This window comes from Dermacentor variabilis, chromosome 10 (assembly GCF_050947875.1).
Source record: "Dermacentor variabilis isolate Ectoservices chromosome 10, ASM5094787v1, whole genome shotgun sequence".
In the NCBI taxonomy this organism is placed as follows: domain Eukaryota; kingdom Metazoa; phylum Arthropoda; class Arachnida; order Ixodida; family Ixodidae; genus Dermacentor; species Dermacentor variabilis.
The window spans coordinates 64,769,368-64,782,802 of NC_134577.1; the positions used below are offsets into that span (position 1 = coordinate 64,769,368).

The 13,435-nt window shown below is 48.0% G+C and overlaps 1 protein-coding gene across 1 annotated transcript in view; it reads right to left on the reverse strand.

The window, feature by feature from the left end:
* The window catches only part of LOC142560653 (phospholipid-transporting ATPase ABCA3-like), a 66,378-nt gene extending 54,964 nt beyond the window's left edge, over positions 1-11,414 (reverse strand). Inside the window, exons 1-7 of the mRNA XM_075672888.1 lie at positions 11,105-11,414; positions 9,454-9,861; positions 6,888-7,127; positions 5,976-6,061; positions 4,897-5,049; positions 2,973-3,213; positions 217-405 (exon numbers count right to left, since the gene is read on the reverse strand). Coding sequence (XP_075529003.1) covers positions 217-405; positions 2,973-3,213; positions 4,897-5,049; positions 5,976-6,061; positions 6,888-7,127; positions 9,454-9,805 — 1,261 coding nt within the window. The 5' untranslated portion in view covers positions 9,806-9,861; positions 11,105-11,414. The remainder of the gene's footprint in view (positions 1-216; positions 406-2,972; positions 3,214-4,896; positions 5,050-5,975; positions 6,062-6,887; positions 7,128-9,453; positions 9,862-11,104) is intronic.
* Between the last annotated feature and the right edge of the window lie 2,021 nt (positions 11,415-13,435).

Here is a 13,435-nt window from a genome sequence, read left to right on the forward strand (position 1 = left end):
CCCTGATCAACACCTTGAAATATGGTTTAAATCATGGATCCAGGACCACAAGGAAGCGCGATGTCAAGATAACGCATTTCTCTCGCATTTACCGCTCCAATCTCAACATAACTTCCTCTTATCCTTCTCTCCGGCAAGGAAAGCACTGGGTCTATAGATAAGGAGCTGGAGCAAGGGGTAGGCAGCCGAGAGCGCCCCTTTCCGTCCGCGACTCACCGTACTTCTCGAAGCGCTCCATGGCCCGCAGGCACCAGTGCAGTAACATGCAAGGGCTGAGAGCGGTGGCCATCTTCTCCGCTCTCGGCGTCAGGTAGTATCCGAGCCCGAACGGGTTCTGAAGCCACGCGTACGGGATGATGGAGATCGCGAGCCAGTAGACGACGGCCGCCGCGAACGCCACGCTGGCTGCACGCAACAGTGGAGAACGGAGAGAGAGAGAGAGAGAGAGAGAGAGAGAGAGAGAGAGAGAGAGAGAGAGAGAGAACGTCATTCCAAATTGGTTAGGAAGCTGGGGTGTGGCGAATATTCGAAAATTTTCGAACGCGAATCGTACACTCTTTGCTATTCGATTCGCCCGTTCGACTCCAGACATCCCTCTTCGAAGCTGACGAATATCCGTTTCGGTTCGAATATGAGGGGTAACAACACTTGTTGTAGTCTACGGGGCAGATGCTACAGGCACGGTCGCTAGACGGTGCCTTCCCATCATCGAGCATCATGCTAGAGGCGACTGCTCCAAATAATCCTGCGGCAGGGGAGTCGCGATTTCTGTATAGAGTCACCGATTGCTGAAGATTAAAAGAAAACGAGTGGAGTAGCTAATTTCTGCTTGATTAATTTGCGGCCATTAATGAAGGATAACTCGTCTTCGAGCAGTGGCTATTTCTCTCCTCGTTTAACGCGGAGTAGTTCATAATCTCTTTGGACAATCTCGCCGTGCTTGAGCGCATTGAAAGCGATGTGCGGTTCTGCAGTGTTAGACTCCTTTCCTTTCATATCCGGCGACGCGCTCTTCCCGTGTTCCATTGCGGCTTATACGATCACCATTGACTTGTTACTTACCTGCAAGCTCTTCAAATGACGCCCATTCAAGTCGAGTTTTTAATGGTTTTACATGTATGCTACACCACCTATTGCCATAAAATAAGCCCTCTTTTTAAATGACTCCGAGCAACATTTATATTTCACTTCGCTTAGAAATGGGAAAAAGATTCGACATAGGATTTGATTTTGAAAGGTTGTTTATCTCAAATGTTTGTGCTCGGTGCCCTTGATAAATTTTGTTATTCGAATACCCGTATTAGTAAGTTACTAAGCCTCTCCCTCCTGAGGCTCGCTGAACGCTTGAATCACTGACGTAGGAAGGTGAGCAGCAACGCGTGTTGTTCGACGGTATGGGCAACAGATTCAAATAGAGACTTAGGTGGTGTAGTGCATACCACGAGAACGCGATAACCGAGTCAACATGAACGTTTGTTATCATCGTCACAAGGAACGAGCGTCGGCCAAAAAGTATTACCTGTATGTTGAGTGTCTGCAGTGGATTCCGTGGTTATTTTCATGTACGCACATTCGGCTACAAAAGCTTACGGTACACAGGTTAAGGCATGACGCTTCAAATTCAACTGACTGCTGCATAGGTGTCGAAGCGTACTACAAATTGAATCTTCGATTTCGAGAAGACGCGCTGAATAACAAATGAAATGCTTGTTGAGGCGAACAAGGAATACACTTCATAGTCGGCTAGCGCGTAGGACAAGCACAAACAGCCCCGACATACAGAGACCGTTTCGTTGTCACCTCTGTCTTCGTTCGCTTGCACTGCGTATACTAACAAATTAAATGCAAAAAAAAGCCGACCTACGCGCGCGTCTGCACGAAAACAAAAGCACTTGCAAGCAAGTCTACCTCACTTTAAAAAAGATATGAGAAACTGTCTGACACGCAACCATTAAAGGTTACATGTGTTTGTGCGTGTGTGTTGCAAACGAAATGAGTAATTAAATTCAAAGTAGGTGGTCAGCTCTACTTGAGTACCACAATGTCGCATATTGTTAGAACCCTTACAATAGAGACATTGTAAGGAATCACCGCCAGTTTGTTTTTTGTTCTACGCGAATGAAGACTTTTATTCTGGAGCAAAATTATACTATCACCCTGATACATGCCTGGGCGAATATAAATTCTTTATGAAGCGTTCCAAGACAACTAATTTTCCGCATTAAAGTTTACATTCTGTGAACTTCTCCATTCTGCAAGGACAATAAAAAGATATTGGGGATTATATTTCACGAGTTTGTAAAGTCAGACAACGATGCCAAAATTTTGCTTGTTAATTTTAGGGCTACGATAAAAATGGCTACGAATACAACCTCTTTTGCAGAAGCATCTGTTGTATCTACAATATACATATTGCTTCTCCTTAAGTTATATGCATTTATTTAGGCAATGAAACGAAGCAGTCAACCTTGTTTTCTCCCCTTTGCAACAGACAGGCGGTACGTTGCCAATGCAGCTTGCTATGTTGCCGTAAAGCGAATGAGTCTCGAAAGTATATCTTGTGGTGACCCGTTTGCCAACGAATCGAAGCAAGCAAGCAATCAGGCAGGGCATGACATGGCATTGAAGAGCGGGCCATGAAAGTGCAGGGCATGGAAGTGCAAGGCATGGAATGGCAGGGCATGGAATGGCAGACGTGCCTTGGTCACGCACCGCCTATATGCCACCGTCCTGCACATGAATCTGCCTAATAAAAACCTAGTTTGCCTACATACAGTGGGATTTTTCGCGCTGGTATTTGCGCCGCCGTCACAGTGCCTGCCTGCCCTGCCCTGCCCTGCCCTGCCCTGCCCTGCCCTGCCCTGCCCTGCCCTGCCCTGCCCTGCCCTGCCCTGCCCTGCCTGCCTGCCTGCCTGCCTGCCTGCCTGGAACCATACCGAGCAGCCAATTAAAGAAATGCCGCGCACACTTACGCTCCCAGATAAACTGGGCGAGCACCATGGCGTGCAGTATAGTCTGCGCTCCGCACGTGCACAGTACGTGCATGAAGAGCAACGGGTTGACGTGCTCGAGGAAGGCCGTACCGCTGGCGTTGCGGTACACGAACATCGGCACGTACATCAGCAGGATGGCGCCGAAAATGATGAAGCCGGACTCGAACATGTGACCCATATAGTAGGCCACGTCACCCAGCCCCGCGCGGCGTACCATCTCCTATACAGAGGCAAGCATGCGTCGACGCAAGGTCTCGATTGAAAGGAGGAGTGTAAAGAGGGTGTTCACAATAGTTCAGATTATTTCAGGTTTCAGGGGGTGTAAAAAGGGTGTTTAGGATAGTTTAAACAAGTAGCTGTTTCCTGGGATGTAAACAAGGTTTTTGACGGGGAAGGATGTAAAAAGAGCTGTTTTAGGTTTTAAGAAGGGCGCATTGACCAGACGTTTGTCTTATCATCAGCAGCAAATTTATATTCATACCAGCATATAGATTCCTGCAAATTTACTGGAAAGAAGAAAGCTGGTGTTACTGCCTACGGGAGCTCGAAGTATGGAGGTTTACCAGCACGTAATAATAAGCTGTACATGGATTTGCCTCGATCTCACACTCTTGCGACTTCGAACGGTTCGACTACTTTGCCAATTCATCGCATTGGAAATAACTTTGCGTTATAAATGCAACAGTTAACAATTATCGTGCACGTACGTGAGCGGGGACTCATTCTCTCGCTGTGTTTATAAATCTGGTTTCCGGGAAATTCGGGAGGACAAAGTCTGATTAATGATGCTGCAAGAACGTCTGAAGCCAGAAGCACGAAGATTAGACAAATCCATGTAATACCAATTTTTTTTTTTTCTGGGCGTAGGGTAAACAACTGTAGCGCCACTGCTCCATCCGCTAGTCTTTGTAGGAAGCTCAACTCATTTCAGAACGAAGGGCACAATTCTCAGCGATCTCCAATTACCCCAGTCTTGTGTCAGCTAACATATGCCAGCAGATTTAGTAAACTCATTATACCCACTAATATTTTACTAACCTTTCTTGCGGTTTTTTTCTGCTATTCTTAAGAGGAAGCTTTAATGAGCTCTGACCCAAATCCGACACAGCCTATTGAAATACAAGTGAAACGCAGAAACGCTTTTCTGAGAGAACCCCTGAACCGATTTCAATGAAATTTGTTGCATTTGAGAGAGAAAGTTAAATTCTTGTGACTGTGTGAAGGGGAATTTCGATTTAGGGCGTGAATTTTCTTTTAAAATTTTCAAAAATATGGAAGTTCGAAAAATATAGAAGTACGAAGTTTGCAACTTAATAGCTCTGCATCAAGTTCATATATTACGGTTTTGTAAACGGAACCTATTAGAACATTCAAAGAGGACAAATTCGATATGTCAATTTATACCTTATGTGCATTCGTTTCGTTTTGTGCAAGGGTTCTGCAAAAGCTGTATTTCCATACTACTAGATCTCTCGAAATTCACGTGTAACATTAATTTGTCCGCTTTAGTTGTACTATTAGATGCAATTCACAGAATTCTGTTATTTTGCATTGCTGAGTTACAGAGTTGTAAACTTTATATTCTCGCTTTCTGAAAATTTGCGATTGTTGCCAATTTTTTACAATACGTTGACGATCTAAATGAAAAATTCAAAACCAACAGTCGCTAGAATTTTCTGTTTTTCTTTTAAATGCAACAAACCTCGTCATATTTGGTGCAGTGGTCGCCGAGAAAAACGAATTCTCCTTTTACATGTACTTTTCTCCTGTTACATGTACTTAGATAGGAGCACCCGAGCTAAGGCTTCCTCTTAAGCCCCGTAACGTCACGGTACCACGTCGTCTAAACACGTTCGGCAAAACTGACGTCACGCGCACGGCGTGAACGCCGCGGCGCGCGCACCCTGGTGCCGGCTCGCTTGTCCCGGACCAGCTTCATGACGAGCACGCTGAAGGGCACGAAGAAGGCGATGCCGAAGCGTAGCACGACCCAGCTCAGGGTGTGGTCCTCGGAGCCGTAGAAGAGCCGCGGGTACGGGAAGCGCATCAGTTCCAACTGCGCAGTTCGTTGACGCCGTCATCGCCATCATCAACAGCGGCAGCTTAACTTACTTCCGCTGCAGGACGAAGGCCTCAGCCATGGATCCCCCAGATCACCCACGTCTGGCGTCTCCCGACTCCGTACTATATGCGTCTGCGTATTTCCTGGCGTCATTTAAGTACAGTCTGCCATCCTGGACTGCGTTTCCCGCGCCTGGTACAGGACCTGCCCAACTAGGCCTCTTACCGTTAACCTTCATCTGTAATATCGGATAACCCCGGTTCGCTCCCTAATCCTCCCTCCTTCGTCCCTGCCTCTCAAAGTTAGGCCTAGAATGCTTTTATTTTCCTTCCGTAGCTCAATCAGCGGTCTCTAGCTTCTAGCCAACCATCACTACACGTTTGCAACGTTTGCGAGCCCAGCGACAGTGCATTCACAAGCAACGTCTGCCGTACGTCTGCTTCGTGTTTTCCTTTGTCAATGCGTTCTCTCGCATCGTCAGTCACATAAAAATACGGATCGCTAGCTAACTGCGAAGAATTAGGCTGTTTGCAAAACCTCCTGAAGCAGTGAAACAGTGAAACAGTTCTTTCCGTAAGGGCGAGGTTTGGTTAGGTTTTACTAACGTGGTCTTTTTTTTTTTTTTTACGTCGTTTGCTTCACACTAAGTCTGCATTTACTCTGGCGCGATCGAAGGCCTATACCACGAGGCCGAAATACAAGTCACTGCACGCAGCGCCTGAACATGTCTGTGCATATTTTGAAAACATCTTCAGGATCGATTTCCCTTCGGCAACTTGAGGAGCCGAAACAACAGTCGCTAATAACAAAAGTCATAAACGTGATCATCAGCAAAAAAACACACGCAGTATCGTAGCAAAATAAGAAAAGCAATTTGAAAATATTTTAGGCTTAGGTTTACTTAAGTAAAGCATGCTCACCGTTATGTTCATCTGTTTCTTCAGCAATTCGGCTGTCATATTTATATAAGTCGATTCGATCAGATACTGCAGTGGAAGCAGAAGCCCTGAAAAAAAGCAAAGTGCGAAAACGTCGAATTTCGTTTAGCTGGATATAGAAATTATTTTAAGCATTGATGCTTGGTATGACCCAGATGCGAGCGCTCATAAACCGACATGCCACAGACTGACTGCCACTCTTCAATTACTGCGAACAGCAGCCATTTAAAGACCCACCAGGTTAACAACCCGAAACTGGCGAAAAACTGTGATGGTACTCCAGTGTCCCCAGGAGAACTTCTGCAAACGCCTAGAAATCTCAAATGTGTGCCCAGAATTCTCAAGAAAGATCTTTATACACGGTTTGTTTTTCCTTTATGCCGAGCAGCCTTTCAAACCTATATTTTACCCGTTGTAATTCACAACTTCTCAGTCAGAAATCTTGCTTTTCAATGTAATGTCAACGTACGTTTGCTGGGTGCCTTATATGAACTTCATTAGTCGTTAAGAGAGCGAATTTAAACGTACTGATTAGCAAACAATGCTCACAACTTGAAGAAACCGAAGAACTATACGGAGTCCATTAATATGTGCTATCCTGAACAACCCATAGCCGGCCTGTCAGCCAATCAGAGCAGGAAGATGGCAAATTTCGCGATTTGGCGGAATTTCGACAGCTCCCGGAAATCACGCATGTTGCAGCTCACATTGAACCTGACTGCGCGTTCCGGGCGCCGGTATTACGAAGCACTTTCGGCTCTTTGAGACGTTTAGCAACTGCCAGAATCAAAAACCAGGATTGCACGTCCCGATCGCGAGCGAGCCGACCACGCGACGAGCGCTTTCGATTCGTCCAAGAGATCCAACTCTGCGTGCGGATCGAGCGTTCTCAACTGATCTCGTCGAAGTCGTCCGTGTCCGCGGGTCCCGGCACCAGCAGGCTGAGCCGGTGCTCCTGGCGCATGTCGAAGTCGGCGTCCGGGAGGCGCACGTGGTACGTGAGCCGGTGGGGCGCCGGCTGCTCGAACCACACGGCCACGCGTCGTTGCACGTCGTCGTCCTCGGGCCAGGCCTCGGCCCTGCCTTCGTCGGCGAACTGGGCTGCCTCGGCCGCGTCCTGGAAGGGCATGGGACCTGCGCCGCGCGCATTATTGCATCGCTCGGCGACGGAGCACGACATTTCAGGGGCGCTCGCGTAATCATCGTACGTCGAAAAAAAATCATCATCTTCATAATCAGCCTATTTTATGTCCACTGCAGGACGAAGGCCTCTATACCTGCGGTCTCCAATCACCCCCTGTCCTGCGCCAACCGATTCCGACTAGCACCCGCGAATTTCCTAATTTCGTCGCACCGCCTAGTCTTCTGCCGTCCTCTATACTGCGCTTCCTTTCTCTGGGTACCCATTCTGCCACCCTAATGGTCCAACGCTTGTCTAATCTGCGCATTACCTGACCTGCCCAGCGTCATTTTTTTTTTCTCTTATTGTCTCTGAGAATATCGTCTATACCCGTTTGCTTTCTGATCCAAACCGCTCTCTTTCTGTCTCTTAAACGTTATGCCTAGCATTCTTCGTTCCATCGCTCTTTGCGCGGTCCTTAACTTGTTCTCAAGCTTCTTTGTCAGTCTCCAAGTCTCTGCCCCATATGTCAGCACCGGTAAAATGCACTGATTGTATACTTTCTTTTTGAACGATAACTTTGAAAAATTGCAATAGCTAACTTCTTCAGACAACCACGAACAATATAACCTGGTCGTATTCACGGAAGGCGTACCGCGCTATAGTTGGTGTCTCTTTCCAAGTTTTGGGAAACATCCCGTATAATGCATATTAACTCTGACGCAGCGTGACAACCAAATGAGAAGTCACAGATCCTGTCACACCCGAATGTACTGCCGAGCTAATAGGTTCACCAGCACCTTCACTTGCACTGCTTCCGGGATCGGCCCGCTTCATTTTGCCCCGAAATAAACGACAAAAGCCTGTGAGCACTCTCTATGCCATCGCTAGGAGTGTGTGAACAGCAATTTTTTTTAGACTGAGACCAACACGAATGGAATAGTGCCGAAAGCGAATTGACTAGAGTATCGAATTCGTTTCGAAGACTTACAGAATGATGAACTGTTGTTCTCGCAATTAATGCGGAACTATTTTCACATGGTAGTATTCATAACGTTAAATTTTTTTTTGTCTTAACGCTGCACATAATGAAGCGTTGTTTACGACAAGCACAAACGGAGCACGAACAAATAGGCAGTCCGTTCGCCTACACAGGATTCTTCTAAGTGTGCGAATGAGCGCTGAATACCCGGTAACGTATCGCTTCTTTAAGGACGTAGCATATGCCCCACTACGTAACTTCTCATGGTTTACGCCTGCATTATGCCTGTGGTTATAAGATTTGTTGCGCCAATGCTCCAATTTTACGTTTGATTGTACACAGTTGACATTTAGAAATATTCGAAAAAATATTCGTATTTGCGGATGCTTACTACCTGATTCAAAGACTGAATCGAGTAGGACACCATCCAATTCGTTATTCGGAAGTTTAAACTATTCGCACACCCCTAGCTATCGCGTTCTACACGATCGCCTGAGACAGTGCTTGTCCCACGTACACCCTAAAATGTTGTACGTGTTGCGACTTCGAGTTCTAATTGCGAAGCAATGAACGGTATTTCAGGCATGCAAGCTTTCCATTATCTTGCCACGTAACCTCCTCGTTATAGCAAATTCATCGGGAAAACGACTTCGTTGTAAGCGGTATTTCGTTGCAAGTGGAGGAGCCTCGAAAGTCATAGTAATGTGGGATGCGCACTACACAACAACGCGGGACCTCGTAGTACGCACGCCGAGACAAAGCCGAACTCGATATAGCGGTGACAAGACAGTTGAGAAACTCTACTGACAGCTGTGGGCAAGTGTCTCGTGTGTCGGTTACGATCACGAGTCAACCGCAAGTCTCAAGGAGTTGCCGCCAAGTGGTGGAGTGACGTTCGCCGCATCAGTTGTCTGCCCAGATTAAAACGAAGGAATCCAACAATCACATCGCGGATTCTGCAGCGAGTGCGGCCATGTGTACCTCACGCTTCGCACCTTGTACTAATCGAAGTCTGGTGCCACTGCATTTCGAACAATCCGATGTCAAATGCATGCACTTCGGCCGGGACTACAAAAAAAAAACATTGTATAAAGCGATATGTCGAATAAAGCGATTTCGTTATACTAAAGAGTTATTGTGTATATATATATATAATCAAATTCGCTTCTGATTTGTCCTTTTGCTAGACTAGTAGCGCCATTAGTCAAGGTTTGCAAAGAAGATGACATGTTAGCATCCTCGTCTCTTGTGCATGGTTTCATCACGAGAGCCACGTCTACATTTTCTGCAAACTGCATCGCGCAAAAGCTATAGCTTCGAAGTTATAAAAACGGGGTTGGTTCCGACAGCGCACTCACTCCAGTCTGGTCCCAACGCCTTGCAGACCCTGGCGACCAGGTCGGCGAAGAAAGGCCTGTCGGGCGCAAACGCGAGCGAGCCGCGGGTCCAGGACTCGTTGCGGCGGCCCCAGAAGTCGGTCGGCTTGGCGGTGTCGAAGAACCGGTCCTTGTGGGGCCTCGCCCGGTACGGCGCCACGGAGTCGTCCCACACCGAGCTCATCAGCAGCAGCATGCCGGCCAGCTCCAGCAGGGTGACCACGTAGTGGCGACGGATGCGCGCCAGCCACACGTGGCGCCAAAGCACCAGCCACACCTGACTGCAGCAACTCGCCCAGCCGCATCCGCAGTCCAGGAACGCCAGGTAGCCCATCGTCTCTTTCTCGCAAGTTCAGCTGCTGGAGGTCTGGAGTATACCGACGAGTCTTCCTGAACGCGCGCGGTGGCAGGTGGACTTCTTTAAACGCACGCTTCGAGTTGCACGATGACGAACACGAACTTCGCTCTGAGAACAGAGAGGAACGCTTGCCACTCTTTTTTCTTTTTTTTCTTTTTTTTTTGCGGGAGCTTAAACTGTTCGTCCCAGGTCTGATTCCATTTTCGCGAAAGCTGGTACTTCCGCGATGGAGGATGCATTTGAGCAGCTCGGGCCCAAGCAGAGTAGTCACGCTAAGCACCGTGGGAAGGCATTCGTGTGACTGATCGCTGTCGGCCGCCCTGGGCCACGTAGTTTCATTTAAGTTTTTTGATCACCCGATCCATGAGGTAATGGCGGCGCGGCGGCGACCGAGGCAACAAGTGGCAAGAAGGATCGAAAACGAAATGCATCGTCAGAAGATACGACGCTGCGTTGGCTCTCTCTCATATAAACCTTACAAAAAATTTTATAGAAAGTCTATGGACAGTCTATAGAGGTCTATAGACTGCCTATAGACTTTCTATAAAAAATTTAAGGTAAAAGCGCGACACAGAGCCCACAGTCGTCGCAGTCGTGGTGAACGCTCGCGAAGTACCATCTGGACATGAGCTGAGTCGTTGAGCGTTTATTCCAATTAGGGAAGACGTCGGCGCTTAGCGCGATCTTATTTTTTTTAAGCACCGATTATAGTACGCATGTCGATATTACCAGATGACGTCCGAGTGCAGGCACGCGAGGATTCCATAGACAGTTTTCGCGTGACGTGGCGAATGCAGCTTCTCAACGAGCTAGCACCCGAACATGGCGGCTAAGATTACGTCACTGCACCACACTGTCACGCGCGTCACATCGTTTCGCTTTTGGAGGTGGTGACCGTTTTTTTTTTCAACGTGCCATGACTGTTGTCGATTTATCACTGGGCAAAACAGGCGCGTCTGTCGTGTTGCTCTTGCTTTTCTGGTTCACGAAGCTTCTCGTCGTGCAAGTACCTCAAGATGGCGGCCACGATGACGTCGACACATGCAAGCCATCCATAAAAGAGGCGCCGTCGATTCTGCCAATACTCACAAGCTGGGCTGCGCGTTTTCCTCGCTGCAACCTTGCATTCCAGATTTTACGCTCTGCAACGATGGCTCTATGGTAACTGATACATTTGGTCGTATCGGTATACGTCATATATAAAAAACAAATTTTCTTACGTCGCTATGGCCCACTCTATGACAAAGCAACACAAGAACGCCCACTCTCACTCACCACTTCGCAGATCGGTCAATCCGCTGACAGCGCTGGTCAAATTGGCGGGCAGGACAATTAGGGCTACAAGAGACACGACAAGGTACTCGTCGAATACGGGGCGGAAGCAAATCGTATAAACGTTACACGTTCGATAGCTTTACAAACGCGATCTAGATCGTCGCATCGGAGCGCTGCGGAATAATTTTGACCACGTGAAACCTTACGCAGCACACGCTCAAATTTCAACACACGCACTTTTATCGTTACCTGCCTCCTCCTCTCTGCCGATTGGTCACATAAGATAACACACCACTTGCGCAGGAGTACGCCACATCGGCTGGGCGCGAAAACACGGAACGTAAATGAGAAAAACACAGCACGATGCACGGCTTTCCCAACTCGATATCCCAGCGGCTACGTCGCTGTGCTGCTGAGCTCGAGATCGCGGTTTGGATCCCCGCCGCTGCAGCCTCATTTCGATCGGGGGGAGGGGGGTATGCTCGGCAGCATAACGCTATGGCCACCGACCCACCGCAGGGGGGGGGGGGAGGGGGGAGTCGTATGGTGACTGAATACCTTCACAAATACTGCACGTAAGACGCATTCGCTGATGTCGCTACTGTGGGGTGCTGACAGGTGTCGAATAGATTAGCGATGCATCGGAAAGATGGCTCCCACTGACCTGCAAGGATTCTCAGAGCGGTAGGAAAACAAAAGGTGCAGAGAGACGGGTACGCCCGTGATCTCAAACCCGTACCTTCTAGGAATGTGTCACGCGCCGCTGCACGATGATGATCCTCAAACACTGCACGTACACACTTAGGTAGGCATGGCCAGGAGTACGATTTGTTTTTTTGGTAATGATGGCATTTTGAGCCTGTCGGAGAGGCCCCGACAGTTTCTGATGGGGGCAATCTTTAATCAAAATGCCACCAATGCCAAATTCGACAAAATGGCGTTATATAACGAAGTTCATGGATAGATGACACCCCGGATTTGGTTTGGTGCCTATTGCAATGGTATGGCTCAGCCCACTACGGCGAATCGGCCATAAAATAGGTCAGGAATCGGGCGGTAGGGGAGGACAAGAGTGAAAGGGAGAGAAAGACGTTTACTAATCGAACAAATTACATACGTACATATAGTAAAAGGCAATTAATCTCAGTGGTTTATCCGGCGAGGTGCCTAGATTAGGTTCATTGTTGTTTTCGCATTTCGCCCCCATCTATATGCGGCCCCCGTGGCCGGGATTCGATCCCACGACCTCGCGTCCGACAACATAGCCACTAAGCAACTATGGCAGGTCACGGCCACACAGTCACTGCCTGTGCTCCGCCATTTTAGTACGATTTCAATATTTTCGTGCCACTTCTGTCAAACTCCAAAGAACGATTAACCGAACATGCCTAATCGATTAGGTCGATTAAATAAAAGATGGACATCGATGAAGATTAATCGTGCTGCGGAATACTTTTAGTCGACTAATCGTCATTGATATTACTAACCTTAGTATGGCGTAAGCGTGGGAATAAAAGCGTCCGGGCACTGAATCATCCGGGCCCTCAAACAAGAACATCCGGGCGAGTTGCGAGAACAAAACGAGATCATCCGGGCAACTAGTCAAGACCGCATTACATACGCTAGTTACATCCCAAACATGTTACAAAAATATTGCTTCCGAGTTCTTCCAAATGTTTGTTCTCAATATCACTCAAGCTGTAACCTCTAGCACGCTGAAGTTTGATTTGTCATTTTCAATTGCTACGGTGAAAAGGCAGATACTGTACACTTGATTGTCATCTTTTGGCGCTGAGACAGAGTTGTCTGTACCCTTTTCAACGCCAGGGTCCGTGAGGTCCGCGGAGCGTCCGGCGCGCCGGCAGCACCCGTATAGCGTACGGCAGCGTCCAAGTCGGTAGCGTCCGGCGCACCACGGATGGCTCTTTGTCCGAGACGAGACTCGCAATGTGGTTCTGTCTGTGACGGGAAATTATTGCGTCCATATGGACCAGTGCACGTTATGGCGTAGTGCGGTGTGGTAGGGTGTGCCGTTGCGAACATGCACTGCACCCATTTTAAGGTTGTGACATCTCCAACCAATCTGCTTTGCCGCTAGCCATTTCACGCTTACATCCACTCTTGATTACGGCAGACCCAGCATTTCTTAAGCGACCCTCCTCTGGTTTTCGTGACCGTTGGTGCTGCGTGACTGTTCTCTAGCCGAATAGACCAACCAATCACAGCGGAGAACGCGCGCCGCGGAGTTCCTAGCTCCACCACAACATGGCGCATATATATATATATATATATATATATATATATATATATATATATATATATATATATATA